The 26126-nt window shown below is 44.3% G+C and overlaps 1 protein-coding gene across 3 annotated transcripts; it reads left to right on the top strand.

The window, feature by feature from the left end:
* LETM2 (leucine zipper and EF-hand containing transmembrane protein 2) lies at positions 1 to 25176 on the top strand. Of its 3 annotated transcripts, none has more exons than XM_063138834.1 (11): positions 1 to 77; positions 5187 to 5266; positions 7358 to 7802; positions 9519 to 9662; positions 11177 to 11314; positions 14733 to 14936; positions 16681 to 16800; positions 18589 to 18699; positions 20499 to 20585; positions 21714 to 21788; positions 24566 to 25176. In XM_063138834.1, exons 2-11 carry the CDS (start codon positions 5220 to 5222, stop codon positions 24614 to 24616), a joined length of 1422 nt encoding a protein of 473 aa, XP_062994904.1. In that variant the 5' UTR covers positions 1 to 77; positions 5187 to 5219; the 3' UTR covers positions 24617 to 25176. The 3 variants fall into 3 exon arrangements, with proteins under 3 accessions (XP_062994904.1, XP_062994907.1, XP_062994905.1); XM_063138835.1 differs by lacking the exon at positions 1 to 77 and adding an exon at positions 791 to 812; XM_063138837.1 differs by lacking the exons at positions 11177 to 11314; positions 14733 to 14936; positions 16681 to 16800; ... (2 more) ...; positions 21714 to 21788; positions 24566 to 25176 and adding an exon at positions 10263 to 10374.
* Positions 25177 to 26126: the final 950 nt, after the last annotated feature.

Below are 26126 nucleotides of genomic sequence, written 5' to 3'. Positions count from 1 at the left end.
CCGGATGTCCAGGAAGAGACGGGCTGAAGCGGCTCGTTGTGGGGGTGGGGAGGGGAATCTTGGCCCTTTTGCAGAAGGTGAGAAAAGTGGGGGGTGGGGTGAGGGGAGGGGAGAATGTATATTCTTCTTTAACAGTTCTCCCTTAAAAGTGTGAGTATTAAGTGTGTGTGTATAGGTCTGTGTATGTATATGCGTGTATGTGTATATATGCGCACTCACACACACACCTGCGTGTGAATTGTGTGTGTGACACACACACACATCTGCGTGTGTACTGTGTGTGTGAACCACGCACGCACGATGTGTAGATAGTAGATGCATCATGGTATATGGGAGGCAAACAGACAGAAAGGTTATGTAAGGTACATTGATGGTACATTGATGGTGCTATATAAATAAATAATAATAATAATAATAAGGTGATGCTATTCCAGGGCGGAGGGAGGGAGGGTAGAGGAATAACGTAATCAGGGTAACAGAAAGCCAGGACAACTGGTGAGCTAGGACGGGATGGAAGATGGTAAGGAGTTCACGGAGCACCGCAATTGCTCTGTGTGCAGAAGCAGTGTATTTCTGGATAGGAGATGATCCCGGGAGCAAAGAAGAGGGGAAGGATTGACAATGTTGCTTTATTCCTTGCTTATGGGAATGACAGCATCATCTGGCTGGCATTTGGTTCCTAATAACATTATTATTATTATTATTATTATTATTATTATTATTATTAACATCATCATCTATATAGTGCTTTCTGTTGTTCAAACTGTTTCACTTGCATCATCAAGTTCTACTTCCGACAACAGTCCCGTAAGGTAAGTCAGAATTATTATGCCCTGTATCCTGGAGAAAACTTAGTAAAAACAAATTTAGCAAGTGGCTTCTGTTGCTGAGTTTGGTGACGGTTGAATTCTGGAGACTTCCAGATTTGTGATTTAATAGGATTCAAATGAACCAGCAGTTTTTGTAAGTGCACTTTGTGACTATATTTTTTTAAAAAAGATGTTCTACTATGGAACTTGTCTTAAACCCAGTTTCATTGTTGTCTCTGGTATGTTTTATCTTCTGATGTTTCAGTTCTTGAGAAACAATTTATGATTTTGGTCGGTATTTAGAATGTTGATCCAAACATGAATTTTTCGTCTGATCCAGCAATTCAGTTATGATGATATGTTAGAGAGGATTCCTCTACTTGGACTGCACAATCCTATAGTGTCTAGCAGGCCTCTTCTGTCGTAGATATGTGTCATACGCTATGTTTTTAGTGTTTACTATCAACTGCCCAGATAACATTTTGTTAATGAGCAGTTTATAAATTATATAGATAATACATTCAAGTATTCTTGACAATTTGGGTTTTGTTCTATTGAGTCCTGTGTTTCTGTGCTGTCTAGATTTGTATTGGTCAATGAATGTCATTCTAAAATTAACATATGAGGAAAACTGTACATGTGAGGAAAACTGTACGTTATCCTACAATTCCCACCACATGCAACCGAGTAACATGGAAAGCCAGTGTGGTGTAGTGGCTAAGGTGTTGGCCTGGGAATCAGGAGATCTGGGTTCTAGTCCCCATTCGGCCATGGAAACCCACTGGGTGACTTTGGGCCAGTCGCATACTCTCAACCCAACCTACCTCACAGGGTTGTTGTTGTGAGGATAAAGTGGGGAGGAGGAGGAGGATTATGTATGCCGCCTTGGGTTCCTTGGAGGAAAAAAGGCGGGATATAAATGTAATAAATAAGTAATGATTTTGATAGGTTTAAGGCTTTAGTACTAGCGTACAAAGCCCTAAACAACTTGGGACAAGGATAACAGAGAGTGCTTTTTCTCTTACCAATCTGCCAGATCACTATGGTCATCAAAGGGCATTTCCTGGTGGTTCCGTAGGGACCTATGGTCTGATTGGAACCCACCAGGAGAGGAGCCTTCAGTGTGGTGGCCCCCTTCTGTGGAATTCCTTGTCTTTGGAGATCAGGCAAATGCTTTTGGCACCCCCTGAAAACATTGCTTTCCTCGAGTAACCAGCTGCAGTTTATCAAAACTCAGTTTTATCAGCATTGTGTTTCTTTTTTAAAATATTAATTATTTTTACATGGTGCTTTTATTCTGCTGTTCACTGCTCTGAATCTTTGAATGTGGAGCAGTTTACAAACATTGTAAATAAATAAAAAGAACTTTAAAATCATTTATTTAGACAATAACTTAAAAATTGCTAGCTAAGTTTACTTTTAAATGTTTTTAATGTTAACGATAATTTTATGAGCAAACCAAACAATACGTAGTACATTTTATGATCTTAAAGTAACAAAGTGACTTTAGATCTGTAAAGACTGCTAAAAGAAATGAGCGTTGCATATTTTAAAACATTTTTTCCAAGTGTTTGGTTTCTCCATGACTTGAAATTTTTTGGAATTTTTCTCTCTATAATGTGGTACAACACAAAAAGAGCTTTATGGGATTAAGGCATAATAAAATCAATAACCAAACTCCCCACTGTACTGGATAACTACCGGCCAGTCTCCAACATCCCATTTTTGGGCAAGGTATTGGAGCGTGTGGTGGCCTCCCAACTCCAGAGATTCCTGGATGAGACGGATTATCTAGATCCATTTCAATCTGGCTTCAGGCCTGGTTATGGGACAGAAACAGCTTTGGTCGCCTTGGTGGATGATCTTCGCCGGGAACTGGACAGGGGGAATGTGTCCCTGCTGGTTCTGCTGGACCTCTCAGCGGCGTTCGATACCATCGACCATGGTATCCTTCTGGGCCGCATTGCTGGGATGGGTCTTGGAGGCACTGTTTTACAGTGGCTCCATTCCTTCCTGGATGGACGGACCCAGAAGGTGGTACTGGGGGACTCCTGTTCGACTCCTTGGCCATTGGCCTGTGGAGTCCCTCAGGGCTCTGTTTTGTCCCCCATGCTATTTAACATATACATGAAACCGTTGGGAGAGGTTATCCGGAGTTGTGGGGTGCGGTGCCACCAGTACGCTGATGACACCCAACTCTACTACTCCTTTCCACCCAATTCCAAGGAAGCAGTTTCTGTGCTAAACCGCTGTTTGTTGGCAGTAATGGATTGGATGAGGGCGAACAAATTGAAGCTCAATCCAGATAAGACAGAGGTGCTCCTGGTCAGTCGAAAGGCAGATCAGGGAATAGGGATTCAGCTTGTGTTGGATGGGGTTACACTCCCCCTGAAGACGCAGGTCCGCAGCTTGGGTGTACTTCTGGATTCAGCCCTGAGCCTGGATGCCCAGGTTTCGGCGGTGGCCAGGAGTTCATTTGCACAGTTAAAGCTAGTGCGCCAGCTGCGCCCGTTCCTAGAGATGTCGGACCTGGCCACGGTGACACATGCCTTAGTTACATCCCGATTGGATTACTGTAACGCGCTCTACGTGGGGCTGCCTTTGAAGAGTGTTCGGAAACTCCAGCTGGTTCAAAGAGCTGCAGCCAGATTGTTGACCGGGGCTGGTTACAGGGAGCAGACAACTCCCCTGTTAAAACAGCTCCACTGGCTTCCAGTCTGTTTCCGGGCACAATTCAAAGTGCTGGTTATGACCTATAAAGCTCTATATGGTTCGGGTCCAGGTTATTTGAAAGAACGTATTCTCCCCTATGAGCCTGCCCGTACTTTGAGATCTTCTGGAGAGGCCCTTCTTTTAGTCCCACCTTCTTCACAGGCACGCTTGGTGGGAACATGGGATAGGGCCTTCTCGTTGGCTGCTCCGGTGCTCTGGAACTCTCTTCCTGGGGAAGCTAGGCTGGCCCCCTCCTTGATGGGCTTTCGGAAGCAGGCTAAAACTTTTTTGTTCAAGCAGGCCTTTGGAGAATAATCCAGCCCTCCATCTATGTTAATGTTTTATAATTTTGTTGTGTATTTTTTAATTGTTTATGGTTTTGTTTCCCTCCCCCCCCCCCCCATGTATATTTTAAACTTTGTAAGGCCGCCTTGAGGCCCAGCATTGGGCAAAAGGCGGGATACAAATAAATATAATAATAATAATAATAATAATAATAATAATAATAATAATAATAATAAAATAATATAGCCTTGATGCAAGGGAAACAGCCAGTGAATTAATAAGAGCACTTAAGTTCTGGGCTAAGGATTAACTAATATTTTAAACAACTGCAGGCTCCTCTGTGTGAGATCTTTGTATATCAGATTTTTCTTTTCTTTTTAGGCAATTAGAAATTCATTGACTAGGAAGTTTACTTACGGATGTTTCGCATGTTTTTATTTAAAGAAACTGTCTATACATAACAACTTGAGAGGGTTTTTCCTTAAAGGCAGCCTAACAATAATTATATAAATAAATAAACTTAGTGTGTGTGGCCATAAAATGTGTTTTCAACCACAGTTGTGTCCGGATGTATGCATGACACACACCAGAGAGCCAGGGTTGGTGCAGGTTCCCCCCAATCTGAACAGACACTGGAAAACACTTGTTTGCTGATGTGTAATGTATGGAAAGCCCTTAATACTAAAGGATCATAACAGATGGAAGTTCTTTCTGGGACAATTAGGATGGTTACAAACCTGTTATGTCTGTAATTTTAGTTCAAAATATGGCAGCCAGGTTGGTCACCGGTACATCTAGGGGTGAGCATATTACCCCAACATTAAAATCATTCCACTGGCTGCCGATTAGTTTCCGGGCAAAGTACAAAGTGTTGGTCATTACCGTTAAAGCCCTAAATGGTTTGGGTCCAGGTTACCTGCGGGATCGCCTTCTCCCATACAGTCCGCCCCGCACACTCAGGTCCTCTGGGGAGAATTTACTTCAGTCAGCCAAGACTAGGCTGACGTCAGTTTCCCAGAGGACCTTTTCTTCTGTCGCCTGCCGAAGGAGATTCATATTATTAATTCTCTCTGTGATTTTAAGGCAGCTTTGAAGACTAGCCTTTTCTGGCAGGCCTACCCAGATTAATGTAAAATCAAAATTTTTAAAAATGTGTTGATTCCTGTACTAATGTTGTTCCCCGCCTCGATCCAAAGGGAGATAATAAACATATTATTATTATTATTATTATTATTATTATTATTATTAATTGAAGACTCCAAAAGCACTGACCTGTTTTAAGGACTTTCATTTAAGTTGTTTATTGCCATGTTAGTTGAATGCATCACCTCTTAAACACACAATTGTCAGCTGAAAATGCTATTTTTCCTTCTCTGTCAGGCCATAGACCAAACGGAGTGACTCCTGGTGAACATGGCATTTTACAGCTGTAACATACTCCTTGCAGTAGCTAGGTCCAGGTAAGAAATGAAATCTTAGCTTTCTTTCTGTGGATTGTAATATGTCGCTGTTTCAGTTCTTTGAAGGTTAAAGAAATACGTTTGTAAGTTGCCGTGAGAGGCTTTTTTGGCTGAATGGCGGCATAAAAATGCTTAAATAAATAATAAATAAAGAAATAAAGAAATGCATAATCACTACACTTTTAGGTTATCTGAAATATCTGACTTTGGAGGATAGCCTGGGAATATGTTACCTGATTACTGACCTCTTCCAGACTGCTTCCTATCTTAGATTAGTACAAATGGATTTGGCTAGTAGCTTTTTTATTCTAAAATAGCCAAAGGAGGAATATCAGTTGACATATTTGTTGAGAGATGGGTTTTGTTGATTACTGGAACAACAACCAACGTACAGGCAGATGCACATCGTACAGATGCACACCAAAAACAAAACAAACTATCATCAGTAGCAGATCCAGTTTATAATTTTTTTATAGATTTAAAAATGTAAAATTCTAAAATTTTAAATTGTATAGCTTTAAAAAAATTTAAACGTTCAGACCTTAAAATGTGGAACATTTTGGTTTAAAACACCAATTTCAGTCACATTCTACATTATAATATCCATCTGTATTTGTATATATAAACAACTACATTGCATTTTATGGCTTAATAGCAGGGTGGATAAAAATCAATGGTTTTTTAAAAAATATATTAAAAAATCGGAGGTTTTGGATTTAAATCGGAGTTTTTTAATAAAATACTTTTTGAGGAAAAATCTATCTAAAGGTAGTTTTCTATTTACGATACATTATAGTCCAAAGGTTATTCATCATAAAATAAGCATTAATTTTTAATTATGTAGCATGAGGTTGTATATTCATGCAATGTTTAAATTTTTTGGTAATTGAATTCCATTAATCCATTCACGTCATGCTCTCCTAGAGGTTTCTGTAAGATTATTGGGCAATTTTTCTGTCTAGAACAGTGGTTCTCAACCTTCCTAATGCCACGACCCTTTAATACAGTTCCTCATGTTGTGGTGACCCCCAACCATAAAATTATTTTCGTTCTTCTCTACACAATCCATTGTCATGGGATGGTTTGCTAATGAAAATAATACATAACAATAGCTTTAATAATACAAAAGATGATACATGACATAGTTCAGTCAATACAGTTTCCTAAGACCATCGGAAATATGTGTTTTCCGATGGTCTTAGGCGACCCCTGTGAAAGGGTCATTCGACCCCCAAAGGGGTCCCGACCCACAGGTTGAGAACCGCTGGTCTAGAAGGTATTATCACAGATGCTTGGTTTTACAGTTCTCAAAACTGTGAATTTGTGTCTGCAGAGATCACAATCCCATTGTTCCTTTGCAAATCTATGTACACAGAATCAACCCCTTACCTCTTAAGTGCTAAGTTTTTTAAAAAATCAATGAATAGAGTGCACTTTGTGGGGGGGGAGTCACATGATTAAATCGAGCCTGAGTAGTGATTTAAATCATGATTTAAATCAAATCCACTCTGCTTAATAGGAATAATGAATCATTTCCCATAGTCACTTAGGGCTTTTATTATTAATATGATGAGAAACTGCATTACAACCAGTGCTTTGGAAGTCCAAAACAGAATGTACAGCCTAGCAGCCCTGTTGGATTGCAAAACTGTTAAATGCAAAGGTTAACAAATTCATTTGCCTTTTAATCTGACAAGACCCTTCCCAAACTCCAGTGGCACCCAAAGGGATTCATATCTGACGCTTGACTTCAGAGGTATTTGAAAGTCATGACAACTCTTGGTACTTAGGAGTATCTTCGAAGCCCAGTCTGACTCTAGGGAACTTGGGAGAATGGCGGGTCTGTGCGGTGTTGCACTAGGCTTCAGCGACTCTTAGAAGTAGCAAGATTTCTTACTGCTTCTAAGTACCTCAGAGGCCCAGTGCAACATCATAGATAAGTCCACATTCCCTAAGTCGGAGGAGGACCAAGGTCAATAGCAATCACAACATTTTCGTTGACTACCAAGGCATGCCAAAATGTCCTCCCTCCCTGCACCCATAGCTCCAAAATTTTGTTACAGCAATGATTAAGTCGCTTTCCTCTTCCAGGGGCCCTCATCTGCTTGTACACTCCAGCTGCTCCCCATTCTCTCCGTCAGTGGCATTTGTCCAGTTGGTGGATTCCCACCTTAACCGAACACACCTGAAGGACTGTGAGAATCAGCTACTTTGCAATGCACAGCAGGGCACTGGACTATCCCACTTGCTCGCCAAGCCTGTGCGAATGTTCCACACGTCAGCTTACTGGCATCAAGAGGTTCAGGACAAACCTCAGCCTAACCAAAGTACTGTAAAAACGGACAGCGCGTTGGCAAAGGTTCCAGCGGACCAAGCAACAGACACTGCCAAGAGATCGTTACGCCAGAAGATTGTAGATGAACTGAAACACTATTACAACGGATTCCACTTGCTTTGGATTGACACCAAAGTCGCTGCTAGGATGGTGTGGAGACTGTTACATGGGCAAGTCCTCACTCGGAGGGAAAGGCGAAGGGTGAGCACGGGCCTAATTTTGGGGAGGGGCTAACACAGGAAGCAATGCAGCCAATCAGTTTCTCCCTCCTGAATGCACAGTTTTCAGCAGTGGGTTCCTGGTCACTAGGCAAACCAAAGAAGACCTCTTTTAACACCATCAGTAGAAGGAAGGCCAAAACCTCCTAACTCCCCAGTCTGTTTTTCTGCTTAAGAGATTTGTTCTTGTTCTGTAGTCTAGAACACAAGACATGCTTTGCAGGTTCAGACCACCTACCCCAGCAGTCTCTTTCCAAAAGTAGCCTAGGCAGGGCATGAATATGTTGCTATCCCCTGTCTGTTTCCAGAATGTGACGCTGAGTCATATATTCCTCGTTTCCCCTTGTCGAAATTCGCAAACTACCCCCTCTCTTGCAGTGGCAATGTAATCCTTCAGTTCTACATGTGCCTGAGGAAGATGTCTAACCTGCTATGCAGTATGAGAAATGGGCAATCTGCCTGTTGCAGCTGGCCTCTCAGCCTTTTGTCCACTTGGGGGGTGGAGAGGATGAACAATGTAAACAACGCTAAAACCATGTGGCTGTCCTCCCTGCCACCCAATAGAATGTTGGGATGGTGTTTTTTACCTGTGTAGCACACTTTTGAGTCAGCCTGGCTGTTTATTCCCCATTTGGGAATGGTGAAAGGTGGGTGAAGCTGGCTCTGGAAACTCATCAAAGCGCCGGTTGAGAGGGCTTTGCTGCCCCTCACCTTCCCCAATGGGCTTGCTTTGACAAAATGTTAGTTTCACAGTAGGATGTACTACCAGCATTTCTTTCTTTAAACACCTTGCTTTTAACTGTTTCTCCCCATTAAGTTGTGGAAAAGCCTAGAGTTTGCTTTTTCCATTCCATGCTTTCAAGATTTTGTGCACTCCTGTATTTATGTGGAAGTCTTGTTGGCCTAGCCAATCTAGGAAGAAAATGTCTGACCTTTTTGAGTCAGCTGGCACATTTGGAATTTTGAGGGAATGTAGTGGCTGCTATGGTGGGACTTGCCCATTCACAAAATAGCTACCATGATGGCTGTGGCCAGTCCCCAAACACTCATTTCCCAGAAGGCAAACTGGTGAGACTAAAAGCAAAGTAACCTGCCCAAGAATCTAATTACAAAGTGGCGGTGGGGTCTGAATTCTAAAACACAGTCCCACTCCTTTGAACTGAAATAAAGATGGCGCTGGAGGGCAGCATGTGACACAGTTATTTTTATTCTTTTTTTAAAAAAACTTAAATAAAATAAAAACCAGGAGGGGCTAGGAGCCAGGTGGGCATCAAAAAAGGTGTCCCTAGGCCCCGCGTTGGAGACGTGAGGTTAGGTAAGCTATATATAAATGCATTTCAAATTATCTCCAACCTTTCTTTGTAACATCAGGGCAGTTTTCAACAATTAAATTGGATCAGCAGGGTTTTAGTATAGTCTTATAATAACCAAGAAAATGGAAGCTAGCTAAAAGTCCTCCAGACATGTAGGAGATTGAAAAGCTGCCTAAACATTATTTGACTGGCTTCCTAAAAATAAGAAGGGATGTGCACTGCCAAGCTTTTCTGGGGGATGAAATTCCAAAGTACCAAACTTACATCCACAAGGGCTTTGCTCTTACTGATGTCTCTCTTCCTTGGGAATTGATCTTTGGAGCAAGGCCTTCCTTGACGATCATAATGGCAATGTACATTTTTCTTTGTTTGTCTTACCTCTGCAGCTGATGAGAACATCTGCTGATCTCTTCCGGCTGGTTCCCTTCTTGGTGTTCATCATTGTGCCCTTCATGGAATTCTTGTTACCTGTATGTCTGAAACTGTTCCCTGAGATGCTGCCCTCAACCTTCGAAACGGAATCTAAAAAGGTCAATATTTGAAAACAGCCCAGCTTTTGAGTCTTGCTTTGCCCATATCAAACCATGACATGATGCCAGTGTGTTAGGAACTATCTACCTCCAACTCTGACCCAAGTGTTGGTGACCAGGGAAATTAATCTCCATAAACTGTGACAGGAGGTATAGCTGAGGCAGTGTGGTGTAGTGGTTAGAGTGTTGGGCTACACTTGATCACAGAGTGCCCTGGGAGACTTTGGGCCAGTCACACTCTCTCAGCCTGACCCAGCCCGTTGGGTTTTTGTGAGGATAAAGCAGATGGGCCTGAGCTCCTTTGAAGAAGGGTAGGATAAAAGGATTATGAAATAATTGAAGAAAATAGAAACTAATAATAATAATAAAATTATTTGTTACCCGCCTCTCCCTCTGGATTGAGGCGGGGTACAACACAAATGCAAACACCATAAAATACATATAACTAATTAAAACATTTAAAACTAATACATTATTAAAAGCAGCACATTATTAAAAGGCATCTTAAAATTCAACTGGGTAGGCCTGCCGGAAGAGATCAGTCTTTATGGCTTTCTTAAATTCCGGAATACTGTTAAGTTAACGAATCTCTCCCGGCAGGCCATTCCACAGTCTGGGAGCAGCAGAAGAGATCCTCTGGGTAATACCTGTCAGCCTAGTTTTGGCTGGCTGAAGTAGATTCTTCCCAGAGGACCTGAGTGTGCGGGGCGGATTGTACGAGAGAAGGCGATCCCGCAGGTAGCCTGGACCCAAAACATGTAGGGCTTTAAAGGTGATAACCAACACTTTATACTTCGCCCGGAAACTAATTGGCAGCCAGTGAAAAGATTTTAAAACTGGTGTGATGTGGTCACCCCCAGGTGTACCGGTGACCAGCCTGGCTGCCATATTTTGAACTAGTTGAAGTTTCCGGACTAGGCACAAAGGTAGTCCTATGTAGAGCGCATTGCAGAAGTCGAGCCTTGAAGTTACCAGCGCGTGTGCTATACCGCCTTTAGGTCTTCCAACTCTAGGAAGGGGCGCAGCTGGCATATCAGCCGAAGCTGATAGTAGGCACTCCTGGCCGTCGCATGTATTTGGCCTGTCATTTGGAGCGACGGATCCAGAAGCACCCCCAAGCTGCAGACACAGTCTTTCAGGGGGAGTGTAATCCCATCCTGAACTGGTTGACAAACCTCCAAACCCAAGAGGGAAAGAAGCCTGGTGGAGCTAGCAGTTTGAACAACGCAAGGTGAACTGAACTTCAGTTTCCCTGAAGGAATTGTAGGGATTTACACTAATTAAGAGCCCAGTGGAGCACATTTTGGAAGTCCTAGAATCAATTTCTATCTCAGTGATTGATCTCCCAGAAACGAAAGCCTTGAAAAATAACCTTCAATACTGAAAGGGCTGAAGAGTTATTGGCTGCTAGTGAAGAGATTATCATATTGGCCTGCCTTATAGGGTTGCTGTAGCAATTACTGAGAAGGGCATTCAATAATTGCTATTTTTCTGTTGTTGTTGTTGTTGTTCAGGAAGAAAAGCAAAGGAAGAAACTGAGTGCAAAATTGGAACTAGCCAAATTCTTGCAAGAGACTATTGCAGAGCTGGCCAGAAGAAATAAAGCCAGTACAGGAGAAGCCACGAAACTATTCTCTTCCTACGTTCAAAAGGTACAAATTTCTTAGAACTACAGGTCCACTAATTACATGGGGAAGATATTTGAGTCCCTTCATCTCTCCAATGTTAGTAGATTTTCAAGACGTCTTAGAAGCTGTAACTTTCTGTGTAAGCATGGGAAAACCATCAACATTATAAACACACACACCTTTATTAAGGGTTTATGCAATATATCTGTTATATTCGCAGTCAGTACCAATACATTGATACTGGATGTGATGCTTGCTTTATGCAGTAGATTTCTAAGATTAGACTCCCATTAACAAGACTTGTAGTACAGCCAATACACCCTTAATGGCCCCATTCAGAAGACACCTTAAACCACGGCTTTAACCACGGTGGTTAAGCCAGAAAGCCGGGGCCCGTTCAGAAGACATCTTAAACCACAGCTTTAACAACAGTGAATAAGGCTTTTTGCCTGACTCACTGTAGTTAAAGCCGTGGTTTAAGGTGTCTTCTGAACGGAGCCATTATGTATGTTTTGGTCTTGCTATGTTGCAGCACCTTTAGAGAAATTTCCTGCTATATCCACCTTCCCCTAAACACAATGTGCACTTCCTCATTTAGAAATCTTACAGTAGGGTATATAGCAGTTACCTGGGCGTTATCCAAAGGCTTGAGTGCATATGAAGAGCTCTTCTAGATTAAACAAAATCCTGTGTTTCCGATGCTGTTTCATGTTCTAATCTATTCAGCCAATAATTACAAATTTACTGTTTACTTTTAAACGTTTTAAAATACAATGATAATTTTATGAGCAAACTCAGTTATACATAAAATAACTTTTGGAACAGAAAGGCTGCTTTAAGTTTGTAAAGCAGCTCTCCAATCTGGTGCCTTCTGAATGTTTGGTACTACAGTGCCCAGCATTTCTGACCTTTGGCCATGCTGCCTGAGGCTGAAGGGAGCTGAAGTCCACAATATCTGGAGGGCACCATGGTTGAGAAGACTGTCTTAAAGCAACAAAGTGATTTTAGATCTGTAAAGGGTGCTAAAAATTAAGTTTTGCTTATTTTTCAGTTTCCCCAAAATTTTTAGTCCCCCCCACCAAAAAAAAAACACACCTGGGAAAACCCAGATTCTTTCCATGGCCTCAACGTTTCTGAAGGTTTTACATGTCTAGCCTTTTCGATCACATGCTAGCTGATCCTTTTAACTGGAGAAGCCAGGAATTACTGGGGCTTTTTGCATGCAACGCTTATGTTTGATCGCTAAACTACAGTCCTTTCCCCAAAGTTGCCGTGTGTAGCTTCTTACAACATTGGAAACAATTTCAAACAGGTGGAGCCACACAGGTTGTTAAAAAAAGAATCAGCAAATCTTATTTTAATGTAGCTGAAACACTTGTGCCCAGCTTTTGAGTCTGAAACCACCTGAATTTCAAATGAGGGGTATTTATATATGGATGTTTATATCCTGCCTTTTGCTGCAAATGGCCTTTAGGCTGCCTACAACAGTAACAAAACCAATAAAATGCAGTCAAAATACAAAAAACTACATAAAACAAGATAAAAGCAGCAGAAAACAAACATTGAAAGGGTCTCAAATTCCTTTAAAAGCAGAGGAGAGCAAGACAGGCTTCACTTGATGTTTAAAAGATAACGTGGTACCAGGTGAATCTGTCTAAGAAGAGGATTCTGCAATTTATGTATTTATTGCATTCCTATAGCACCCAATAGCTGAAGCTCTCTGGACGGTTCACAACAGTTAAAACCATCAGACACAAATCAAAGTACAAAACAACAGTATAAAAGCACAATAAAAATACTATATAAAAGCACAACCAGGGTAAAACCGATCAGCAACAGAGAGATTTGTAGAGGTTTAAAATGCAGTTTTAAATACAGATTTAAAACAGCAAGGTTAAAAGACTATGTTAAACTGTTAAAATATTAGGAGAATAAGAAGGCGTCAAAAAGAATATAACATAGGTGCCAGGCAAACCTCTCTAGAGAGCTCATTCCACAGCCAGGGTGCCACAGCAGAAAAAGCCCTCCTTCTGGTAGCCACCTGACTCACCTCCTTTGGTAGGGCTCACGGAGAAGGACCCCTGAAGATGATCTTAGGGTCCGAGCAGTCACATATGGGAGGAGGCGTTCCTTCAGATAACCTGGCCACAAGCTGTTTCGGGCTTTGAATGTTAATATCAGCACTTTGAATCAGGCTCGGTCCTGGACTGGCAGCCAGTGAAGCTGAGAAAGGACTGGCATGATGTGGTCTGGTTGGCCAGTCCCTATTAGCAAACATGCTGCCCTGTTTTATATCAGCTGAAATTTCCAGATTGTTTTCAAAGGCAGACCCACATATAATGCATTGCAGTAATCCAGACAAGAGGTTATCAGAGCATGGATAACTGTAGCTAGGCTATCTCTGTCTAGATAAGGGCGCAGTTGGTATATCAGCCTAAGCTGATAAAAGGTGCTCCTTGCCACTGTGTCCACCTGTGCCTCAAATGACAGTGCTGGATCTAGGAGCACCCCCAAACTACGAACCCGTTCCTTTAGGGGAAGTGCAGCCCCCTCCAGAACAGGGTGAACATCACCTAGCCAGACAGACAAACCACCTGCAAACAGTACCTCCGTCTTGTCTGGATTGAGTCTGTTTGTTGGCCTTAATCCAGTCCATTACCGTGCTCAGGCACTGATTCAGAACAGCCACTGCCTCGCCTCGGTTTCATGAAAAGGAGAGGTAGAGCTGGGTGTCATCCGCATATTGATGACACCTTAGTCCACATCTCTGGATAACCTCTCCCAGTGGTTTCATGTAGATATTGACCAGCATAGGGGATACAATAGAGCCCTGTGGAACCCCATGGCCTAGATGGCATGGCACAGAGAAATAATCCCCCAGCACCTCCTTCTGTGAACCGCTCAGAGAGCTTTGACTATTGGGTGGTATAAAAATGTAATAAATAAATTCTGGAATCAGCCATCCAAGTAGGAACAGAACCATTGCAATGTAGTGCCTCCAACTCCCAGCCCGGACAACCTATCCAGAAGGATACCATGGTCGATGGTATCGAAAGCCTCTGAGAGGTCCAAGAGAATCAACAGGGTCGCACTCCCTCCATCCCTCTTCTGGCAAAGGTCATCCCACAGGGCAACCAAGGCAGTTTCCCTTCCCAAACTGGGCCTGAAGCCCGATTGAAATGGATCTAGATAATCCGCTTCATTCAAGAGCGCCTGGAGTTGTCCTGCCACCACCCGCTCAAGCACCTTGCCCAGGAAAGGGATGTTAGCCACCGGCCTATAACTGTTAACATCCTCCGGGTCCAGGTTAGGCTTTTTCAGGAGTGGTCTGAAAAATTTGAGTACCACCAAAGAAGAAGCCATCAACTTGCTTGTGGGGTGAGTGCCGGACTGGGTGGACATGTTATTGTTGCTGTAATCTTACCCCTACTGCTTTGTACAGGTTCGGCATAGTGGCCAACAACCCAGTACCCAGGAGATTGTGCAGTTCTCCAAGCTCTTTGAAGACGAGCTGACCCTGGAACACCTGGAGCGGCCGCAACTCGTCGTCCTCTGCAAACTGCTCGAACTGCAGCCCATTGGCACCAACAATCTCCTCCGCTTCCAGCTGCTGATGAAGCTCAGGTCTATCAAAGCAGATGACGAAGTAAGAGACCAGACAAACATGGTTGCACGTTTAAACGTGGCTAATCGCTCTCTGCCAGTCCTTTCTCTCCATGAAGGAAGATGCAAACTCAAAGGGCCCTGAGCAAGTGCTGGCTCAGTTCAGACAACATGTTTCTCAACCGTGGTTTTAGAACTCCACGGTGGAGTTTTTACACCAACGTTGGGAAATGTGTTGTCTGGCGGGAAAGCACCACCCCGCGTTGGAGTGTTTTTGGGAAACGCTCCACACAGGATATCCACGCTGTGGAGAGGAGAACACCGTTGTGTTGTGTGGAGGGCTCTGTGGAGTTTCCCGTTGCGTTGAGTGGACTTTTCCCAGTGGCTACCGAGTTCTCTGGCAAGCGTGCCAAAAGGAGGGAGTGCCACTCTAGGAGAGCAGCCGGGATTGGTTTTTTTGCAGCAGTGGCTGATGGGGTACTATCAGGAGGACTGGGGGTGGAGGAACTGTTAGTCAAACGTCACGTCGCCTTTTACACAACTCCAAGGGACTTGACACAATGGTGGAGTTAGAGCATCATCATCATCATTATTTATGTAGCACCATCAATGTACATGGTAAAGAATAAAACAGCAACACCCTGCCCTATAGGCTTACATTCTAATAAAATCATAATAAAACAATAAGAAAGGGAAGAGAATGCACCAAAAAGGCACAGGGAACAATAAAACTCTGTGGAAGTAAGAACAAAGGCAAGTACTTTAGCCCCTGATCTTCACAAGGGCCTGTTTGAAAGCATGCGGTGTCCAGACAAAGATAAAACAGTTGCACTTAATAAAAGCTGCTTATTGGAATTGTATTTTGATGTCTCCAAGCCCTTTTCCTCATATATAACGCAATATGGCCTAGACTGGGGATGGAGAATGTTTGGCTCTCCAGATGTTTTTGGACTGCACCTCCCATCATCCCTCAGCATTGGCTATGCTGGCTAGGGCTGATGGGCCTTGCAATCCAAAAACATCTGGAGGGCCATACCTCGCATAAATGCTGCTGAGTCATAACATCTCTAGTCTATGAACATCCCTTAAGCAATTAACTGTTGCCTCCTTTGACACCAGAACAGCTGAGCCAGCGGTAGTGACAGGAGACATGAAGGCAACCCACCCAACATAGGCCCACTGTGAGATCAGAGCAACTCAGCCAATGGCATTAAATGGCAAGGGAGGTAGGGAGTATCTAGGCAGAAATTGCAAGAATTAAGAGGTCAGATTTCAGGGTGAGACATTCAACAGGTTGAAAATACTGCCCATTGTACCAAGGGCTTTTAGTCTAGTTAATCAGGGACGTCCAGGTTTCATCTGAGACTGGTTCAGTATTGCAAAACTGAATTAGCCAAAGTAATTTTGGAACACTTCGTTACCATTATATGTCCGCTAAAGCAACTTGTAAGCTTCCATTGATTTGTGTGTGCGTGCATACTTGGAGCTTTGAATGATTAAAAGTAGGGCTCTTAACCAAACTGGGAATTGATCATCTAGCCAATTGATTGATTTTAAGCAGGCACATTGCTAAAGTGTCAATTTTGAGAAATTTTCGGAAATGTGAGAACTTAATAAAAGAAGGCTACTTATACAATATAAAAACTTCAATTTGCTGTTGAAGCATACCCGACATATGGTTGTCCAGCTGCCTCTTGAATGCCTCTAGTGTGGGAGAGCCCACGACCTCCCTAGGTAACTGGTTCCATCGTCGTACTGCTCTAACTTAATACCTTTGCTGTCTGCAGATGATTTCCAAGGAAGGTGTTAATGGCTTGAGCGTGTCTGAGCTGCAGAGCGCCTGCAGGGCAAGAGGAATGAGGTCACTGGGCCTTACAGAGGAGCAGCTGAAGGAGCAACTCCATCAGGCAAGTCTGGGACAAGAGAAGGGATTGTGCCCAAGAAGAAAACCTTCCTCATCAAGGAGAGTTTGTCCATCTTGTCCTCTAGATGCGCACGAAATGCATAAGACGTTTAACTGTGTTCCTCTTCTCTGGCTTTAAAGGGGATTAGTAAAAATCCATAGAGGAGAGAACTATCCTGATGGTCATATGCCAGCTCCAGGCTCAGAGGTCTGTCTCACTGAATCCCAGTTTGCTGGGAAGTAACAGCCAGAGAAGTCTGTTTTCTTTACGCCCTGCAAGTGGATTAGAATCATAGAATAGTTGGAAGAAGCCTACAAGGCCATCGAGTCCAACCCCCTGCTCAATGCAGGAATCAATGTACATGGGGTTCCCAGGTAGTCACCCTTCCAGAAACTGACCAAGCCTAGACCTGCTTAGCTTCATCAAGATTGCAGCATCCCATGCCATTATACCAGATAAGCTGGATATTTTCAGGAAGCGTTGCGTTCGCTGCGGTGGGAAGCAGGATAGCGGACTTGATGGACGTTTTGATCTAATCTGGCAGGGCTGCTAACGTTCTGCAAGGGATAGCAGCTCTAGCGTTGTTTGTTTTTTGCCAAATCCCAGTCGGACAGATTCAATTCCAAACTGGGGCATTCTTCATTGAAACAGTTTAGTTTTTACATATATATGTAGATGTTGTGTTCTAGCTGAGCTGAGACCCCAGGGGACACTGAGCAAAGCATAGATGAAGATTACCTGAAGTAGGTGCCTGGCACTAGTTGGGAGATATTGGTAGCAGATTCCACAGGCGAGGTCACATTCTGGAGCATTGCTTCAAGAGCTGAGCTTCTAAATGAGAAAGCAGGCCTGCTGAGCATTCAAAGCTCATCCCTTAGCTCAGGTGTGTGTAACCTGCGCCCCTCGCCCTAACTCCCAAAGCCCTCTGCAGGTGATTGGGTCAGGCCTCTGACATCAGTGATCTGTCCCTCCCCTGGAAGTCCACTGAGTGGGGTGAGAGGATAAAGAGAAGGAAATGTTTCAGGGGGAAGAGTGGCCTGGTTGAATTGCATCACTAGTTTCGGCCCTACCTGCCAACAGCGCTGCCCCTGACAGATGGCCTCCAAGGGCAGGCCTTCCTCGACAGAAAACGGGTTGTGCACCCTTGCTTTGAATGCAAACCAGCAGGAATTTGAAGCAGCAGAACCTTGGCTTGGAGCCATGTATTCCAGCATCACTAGGCGTCCTTCTGGTGTTCCCATTGTTCTCATTGCTGGGAGCTTGGAAGGAAGTGGGTGGCCTTGTGTAGTGTTGAGACGGCAGAGTTGTTTATATATTCCACTTCATCAGGCAAGAGTTTTCAGCGTCAGGCATCCTCGTCATCGGGGTGGCCTGCAGAGTCCTCTCCCTGTGGCTGGACCTCAGGCCAGCTTGGTTCTGCAGCATGCCGGGAGCAAACTCCGCTCGGTCTGTCTCTGTCAAAGCCCCCTTTGCCTTGGATTCTGTCTCCAAGGCACCTCGGGAAGGAAACATCAGAGTTAAGGAGGATGTTGAAAAAGCTGAGCATCTTCCGGTCTCATGGGATAGGTCAGACACTAAAGCAGGAATGAGCAGGGAGCCCAAATGGGCTGGTATCCAAACGTGGTTCCAGACCCAGGCCTCCGCCTGGACAGCAGTACAAAGGTGGGTGCTTCCCTCAGGAAGGTGACCCAGTCTCTGGATGTTTCAGATCCCCCAAAGCTTATTTGCCCGCTCCAATCTACGCTGAAGTTCTCTTAAGCCCCCTTTCTTGTCTTTCTCTCTGCTACACAGTGGCTAGATCTACATCTGAAAGAAAACGTCCCTCCTTCTCTCTTGCTGCTTTCCCGTGCCTTATATTTGACTGAAGTGAAGCCCAAACCTATCCTGGTGGCTCCAGCTGAGGTGAGCGGGACATACAGCAGGTCCTTCCAAAGAGACCTGGTCTCTCTATTTATTTATTTCATTTCATTTCTGTACTGCCCTGTAGCCGAAGCTCTCTGGGCAGTTCCTGATGGCTTTCTGATATACTAGATATAGTATACTACATGTAGTGTACTATGTATTAGATACAGTGCAGCAGATTTCTCCAATATATTGGGCTGGATGAGGGCCAATAAACTGAGACTGAATCCTGGCAAGACGGAAGCCCTGTGAGTGAGTGGTTCCCGAGTCCGGGAGACAGGCTCATTGCCTGTTCTGGATGGGGTTGCACTGCCTCTGAAAGAACAGGTTTGTAGTTTGGGGGTACTCTTAGACCCATTTCTGTCGTTGGAGGCTCAAGTAGCCGCCATGGCTCGGAGTGCCTTTTACTATCTTCAGTTGGTTCGCCAACTACGGCCTCTCCTGGACAGGGATAGCTTGACCACGGTGGTACAGGCATTGGTAACCTCAAGATTGGATTACTGCATCGCGCTCTATGTGGGGCTGCCCTTGAAGCTGGAGCTAGTGCAGAATGCAGAATGCTGCAGCTCGGCTGTTGTCTGGAGCTGCCCCTTTCCAGCATGCAACTCCTCTGCTGAGGGAGCTGCACTGGCTGCCTACCGGGTGAGGTTTAAGGTTCTTGTACTTGTGTACAAAGCCCTAAACAACTTGGGACCAGGATACCTGAGAGAGCTCTGCCTTCTCCCTTACCAACCTGCCTGGTCACTGAGGTCATCCGAGGGCCTGCTCCTGGTGGTTTCACATAGATCCATCCTCCGATTGGAGTCCACCAGGGGAAGAGCCTTCAGCATGGTGGCTCCCCTCCTGTGGAATCCCCTGCCTCTGGAGCGAACATTGAGTTGGGAGAGCTGGTCCTTCCTTCTGTTTTAGACCACTGTCTGGGGGTCGGCTTTGTAGCGATCGAAGGTTTGTTTTTTTAAAGAAGTTCTTTCATTTTTAAAAATAATAATTTAAAAGTCAGAACAGGCAGGAGTACTTAGCAGGCATCTGAGGGGGTGTCTGGGGGCATTATGATGCCTCATGCCACATTGCCACATGCCACATTGCCACATTGCCCTTTATACAATAATGTATAAAGGGGTAATCATAACAAATGCTGTTAATATACGTTGGGGCTCTTCATACAACACGCTAATTTGAGTGTGGGTTGCTTTGAATGGTAGATTGTTGGTTGAACGGTGGGTTAGCATGTTATCTTAACACCTTGGTGGCTTGTTAATAATGCAGTGTGGCTGATTTTCTCGAACAAGCCACGTTGAGAACTCATGGTGTGTTTTTGTGGGGGTTGTTCAGGGTGGTTAGCAAACCGCACTGCATGGTTAAACTTGACTGCGTTCAGGCAACGTAGTAACCTGCGAAAAACGTGCTGTGTTCAGAAAACACTGTTCAAAACACGATCCAAAACAACCTACACTTATCCATTGAGTGTGGGCTAGCGTGTTGTGTGAACGGCTTCATCGGGCTGGATCCAGATTAATTAGTTGAACTCAACATCACATTGAAATCGACAGGACAAGTTAAGTCGTGATTTCTCAGGTCCAATTTATTTCATTAAGTAATGAAGTTCAGGCTATAGCACAGTCCTATTATGTGTGGCTACTCAGAAGTCCCTTCTTGCTTGTGTATCTCAAGTCCCCAGACAGTAGTGCTGCAAGCCTAAATTAGCATTGCTGAAAAGCTTTACATTTTTGCTGGGTGAAGGCGGCGTTGCATCTTGGAGGCGAAGAGTGACACCCAGGTTCTCTTTGTTCTTACTTTAGCCTCTGAAGAGTGAAGATGCTGCAGAAATAGATGATGAAGATCATGAGACCTTGTTGGATTCTGCTCCCAAAGTACAAGAAAGAAAGGTAAGAAGTGTGGGGGGGGTGCGCGCGCATCCTCTTGAACCTAATTCTACAAGGATTTGGCTCACAGCTAATTAGATAACATATTGGCAATGATCTACTGAATTCACTCCATCACCATAGAGGTGAAATGAACAAAAGGACCTCCTGGCAGCCACCCTAAAGCAGGGGTGGGGAACCCCAGACGCCAAATCCAGCCCTCCTGACATTCCCCAGAAAGCCCCACCCCCTTCTCCTGGCCCCACCCCTTCCCCCAACTGCCAATCATTTGGTGGTGCCTCAGCTTTTGTACAGTTTCCCCCTCATTCTAAAAGATTGAAATGCCTCTCCTAAAGCTTTGTTATTGGCATTAAGAGCTTTAAGCGATAATATGCTGTTACTTTTTGTGTTTTTGGCCCCACAAATTTTGCCTTTGACCCCGCCCCCAATTGGAATGCAAACCCTGAGAGCTTCTCCAAAGTTGAATTTGGCCTTTGGGCCCCACCTCTGCCCTAAGATATGATAATCTCTCTCTCTCTCTCTCTCTCTCTCTCTCGGGGAACATGGATGCTTTGGAAGTGGAATCATAGAATAGTAGAGTTGGAAGAGGCCTATAAGGCCCTCAAGTCCAACCCCCTGCTCAATGCAGGAATCCACCTTGAAGCATCCCTGACAGACGACTGTCCAGCTGCCTCTTGAAGGCCTCTAGTGTGGGAGAGCCCACCACCTCCCTAGGTCATTGGTTCCATTGTCGTACTGCTCTAACAGTCAGGCAGTTTTTCCTGATGTCCAGCTGTAATCTGGCTTCCTGTAACTTGAGCCCATTATTCCATGTCCTGCATTCTGGGATGATCGAGAAGAGATCCTGGCCCTCTTTGTGTGACAACCTTTCAAGTACTTGAAGAGTTATCTTGTCTCCCCTCAATCTTCTCTTCTCCCGGCTAAACATGCCCGGTTCTTTCAGTCTCTCCTCATAGGGCTTTGTTTCCAGCCCCCTGATCATCCTCGTTGCCCTCCTCTGAACATGCTCTAGCTTGTCTGCATCCTTCTTGAAATGTGGTGCCCCCTTGGGTTCATCAGTGTTCCCCCTCCTTCACAATCTGGGTTAGGGCCTACATATTTTAATGACTTCATTTCTTTCTCTCTTTTAAGAGTGAAGAATTTATATCGCAGCCAACAGAAAAAATACCAGTTCCTGAAGTATCAGTCAAGCCTCCTACAGGAGAGGTGAGTTTTACTTCCTGACAAAATTACTTATACCACACCTTGTAAATACATTTTAAATGGAACCACAAAACAATGCCAACTGATTAAAGAGCTTTTAGTTGATTATCTACCTTTTAACTAATTATTTAAATGTCTGACTAAACTTGCACATTAAGAACCAAAAACTGAACCTAATGCTTTTTGATATGTTGAAGGAAATGTAAGATGTCAATTAATGGTTAATCAGCTGTTTAATAAAATACCCCTTCATACTTAGAAGGAATATCTGTCTACAATATCTTTTTTTGGATTCTGGATCACATTATGGTTCTGGTGCCCAATGGCAAACAAGTGTAATCTTCACCACTGTTTAAAATGTGCTTATACCAACTGACCCCTTAAACTGAGGGTGGGCACATTTGAGGGTTCTGGAAGCTACTTTCCTCTCTCCCAGACCACTCATGGGCCACACTCCTGCTCCTGCCACACTACTGGATTTGATGGTGGCAAAAAAACATCCCATCCAGTGGTTTGCTGCTGAATTTTGGTGGGCAAGCCACTATGGAAATTTACCCCCTTTTAATGCTCCGTAGTGCTTTCCCACTGGAATTGGGTGGGAAACTACCATTTTTTTTACTGTAGCAGAGGCCACACAAGAGGACGGAAGGGATCACATTGGCCTATGGGTGCAGTGTTGCCCACCCCTGCCTTAAACCTTTAGGATGATTTCAAACATCATGCCAATTCATTCTTAATGAAGCAGCTAGGCAGCTATAAATCATGGTTTGCCTGCACATTTGGAATATCAAACCTTGCTTTGGGTTTTGAACTGCAATTAGTACAAACCACGGTTTGACTTGATGTCTGAATTGAGATTTAGTTTTATCTACTAATTAAAGCTTGCAATCTGATCACAATGTCTCTTTACTTTTAACCGGATTGAAACAGTAGAGGGAGGAAACTATTTCCTCATGAATTTCCCAATAACTTTGCTCCTACATGGCTGTTCCTTCTCCCCCCACCCCCGTTTTTACATGTTCTTAACAGCAAGAGGGGCTACAGCCCGAGTCTGTAGATGAGCTTCCGTTGCTGCAGCACAAACCATAGCTTGCAGTTAAAGTGGTGCCCTGTATTTTGCAACTGGGGAGGGGAAGACGTCTACCCCTGCCCCATTTATTATAAAACAGTTGCTGCCAAGGAATCCTAGAATCATAGAATAGTAGGGTTGGAAGGGGCCTATAAGGCCATCGAGTCCAACCCCCTGCTCAATGCAGGAATCCACCTTAAAGCCTACCTGACAGATGGCTGTCCAGCTGCATCTTGAATGCCTCTAGTGTGGGAGAACCCACAACCTCCCTAGGTAACTGGTGTCATTGTCATACTGCTCTAACGGTCAGGACGTTTTTCCTGATGTCCAGCCGGAATCTGTCTTCCTGTAACTTGAGCCCGTTATTCCGTGTCCTGCACTCTGGGAGGATCGAGAAGAGATCCTGGCCCTCCTCTGTGTGACAACCTTTTAAGTATTTGAAGAGTGCTATCATGTCTCCCCTCAATCTTCTCTTCTCCAGGCTAAACATGCCCAGTTCTTTCAGTCTCTTTTCATAGGGTTTTGTTTCCCGACCCCTGATCATCCTGGTTGCCCTCCTGTATCAGGAAACAATGCCCTGATACTGCATTCTGTAAAGTATGGCAGCACGGACTTGTATTACAGAAAACTTGTTTCCTGCTCAGGGAATAGCACAATACAAGATAGCCAAAGGGTCAGCAGCTAGAAACTAGGTGCATCCCTACCTCACCATGGCAACCCACAAGACTGGACCATGGCTGCACTCCTGAGCATGCGTGGGGTGAGGGGATTAATAAACCTTGATTGTAGGCTAGCGGAAAGAGATTGATTGGTCTTGATTAGAAAATGCAGTTAGATGCGTATGACTAACATGCACCAGTGAGGGAGGAAGCAGCGGCCAGGCACCTCTCCACCGTGCCTGGGTCCAGCTCCAGCTCAGAGCCCCCTCCCTCCTGCTACCAACTGTCTCTGGAGAGGCCACCAGTGAGGGAGGAAGCAGCAGCCAGGCACCTCTCCACCGTGCCTGGGTCCAGCTCCAGCTGAGAGCCCCCTCCATCCTGCTACCAACTGTCTCTGGAGAGGCCACCAGTGAGGGAGGAAGTAGCAGCCAGGCACCTCTCCACCGTGCCTGGGTCCAGCTCCAGCTGAGAGCCCCCTCCCTCCTGCTGTCACCTGTAACTACTGAACTTTCCAACTAAGATTGTAGTGCCTGAATTTGCTTTCCTTTCCCCCCTCCTCCTCCTCCCTCCCAATCCCCTTTCCTTTTGTGTCATGTCTTTTAGATTGTAAGCCTGTGGGCAGGGACTGTCAAGAAGTACCTTTGTAAGCCGCCATGAGAGCCTTTTTTGGCTGAATGGCGGCATAAAAATCCTTAAATAAATAAAATAAATAAACATGCACAGCCTCTAGACACTGTTGAAAGCAGGCAGCTCCCCGTCACCAGATGATAAAATGTGCGTTTTTAGCTGCCAAAGACTGAACCAGCATTAAATCAGTAGAGTGCAATCTTGTGGCTGGACTTCAAAAGGACTGCTGCAGCATTTGGCACGATATGGCCATAAAGCGCCCACTCTATGTACCTCCCTGAGCACACTTCTTAAAAGCAAGGCCTGTTGAAATGAAATGGGTCTTGGCTCTGAGTGTGATGTGTTTCATATCAAGATGTGACCATTTGCATGAGTGTTCCAAAACTGTACATCAACATTTCCTTTGCGTCCTTCTCTTTTTCTAGACAAAAATAGAAGCCTCTCGGAACAGCAAAGCCAGTGCTAACGGAGTCTGACTTTTCTCCCAGCAAGCACCCAGGCATCTGAGGACGAAAAGCTCCACATCAGTTTCTATAGATCAAGTCCTTTCCACGCACAGCCCCCTGTCCCTGATTTGGGCGATGGTGTTCGCCTCAAGGCCAGGCAAAAGAGCACTTTACATATAGTGCCAACCTCTACATTTATTCTATCCAGTGTGATTTAACTTATTTTTTGTAAATATGTACATAATCAATGAACAGGACAAGCTGTAACTTATGCAATGTTGTTGGACATTGAGATTTGTATTTCTGAAAATTTTAGTAAAGCAGTGATTTATTATTACTTTTATTTATTTTTTATTTTTGCAAAAGATAAACTAGCATCAGGGCCTATATTGAACACTTTCTTGAAAAGCCAGTGCAGAATTTTAGACAGCTGCAACTGACAGACCTGGACTTTAAACTGACTTACAGACTGAACCAAAACATGTTTAATTGGAAGTAACTTCTGGATAACTGATTTCCGAATAGGGTGTGCAGATTGCAGCCACAGTCTCACTGAAGTCAGTGAGGGGAGTAGCCTCATCGGGTGCCGTCACACAACATGCTAACCCACACTCAGCGGCGTTTGTTGAACCCTGGGTTATCATGTCTGAACGCAGCCAGAGTGGCTTATAAACCATGCAGTGCAGCTTACTTTCTCGAACAACCCACCTTGAAAATCCATGGTTTGTTGTTGGGAGTAGTTAAGCCACATTGCATGGTTAACAAGTCACCATTGTTAACCATCATACATAAGTAGAGCGGAGCCCTGTGTAAACTCCATTCCATTTTCCATTGCAATGCCTATAAAGTCTACTTTCTCTCTAGCCCGACGACTCTTCACATGTTGCACAACTCCCGACGACTCTTCACATGTTGCACAAGGGGCCAGCGCTACAATAATGCACAGGGTTGGGCCATCAATCAGTTTAAAGAGTAAAGAATTCCGTTAAAGCATGGATTAAGCTGTAAATAACCAGCTCAGCCAATAACCATCAATAGCAATTTTGTTACTTACTTTGAATTTGGTGAGTTGCGTTAACCAATGACCGATGGCTGTTGGATTTGGGTTCTAGAAAGCAGGAAGAGTTTGAAAGGTCTTCACTGTTGGGCTATAGACCCCAAGAAAGATCTGCCTGCTTCTCCTAGGTCTGCCCAGCATTAAGCTACAGGACAATTTTGAAAAGATCAATTTTGCATGGCATGGCTGCAGCTAGCAAGCTTCTAGCTAAGCAATGAACCTAAAATATGAGATGCCAGCTCACAAATGTCCTAATAGTGAATATTCTATTTTAATAACTTCTTATGGTCTCTTTTGTCCCTGAAATCTAACCTTGTACTAGATGGCCCAGAGGAAAAGCTGCCCTCCCTCCCATTCTCTCTGGGCATACGGTATTTGGCTTTTTAAAAAATGCTTACCATACCATTTAAAGAAGACATGTCTGTTGGCTGATGAGCGCCCAGCTACCCTTTTGAGTCTATGGCTTCAGATTCTTTGCGAAGC

This window comes from Elgaria multicarinata, chromosome 12 (genome assembly GCF_023053635.1).
Source record: "Elgaria multicarinata webbii isolate HBS135686 ecotype San Diego chromosome 12, rElgMul1.1.pri, whole genome shotgun sequence".
NCBI classification, from domain to species: Eukaryota; Metazoa; Chordata; class Lepidosauria; order Squamata; family Anguidae; genus Elgaria; species Elgaria multicarinata.
The sequence above is the reverse complement of the archived record's forward strand: the minus strand, read 5'-3'. Positions and strand labels throughout refer to the sequence as shown.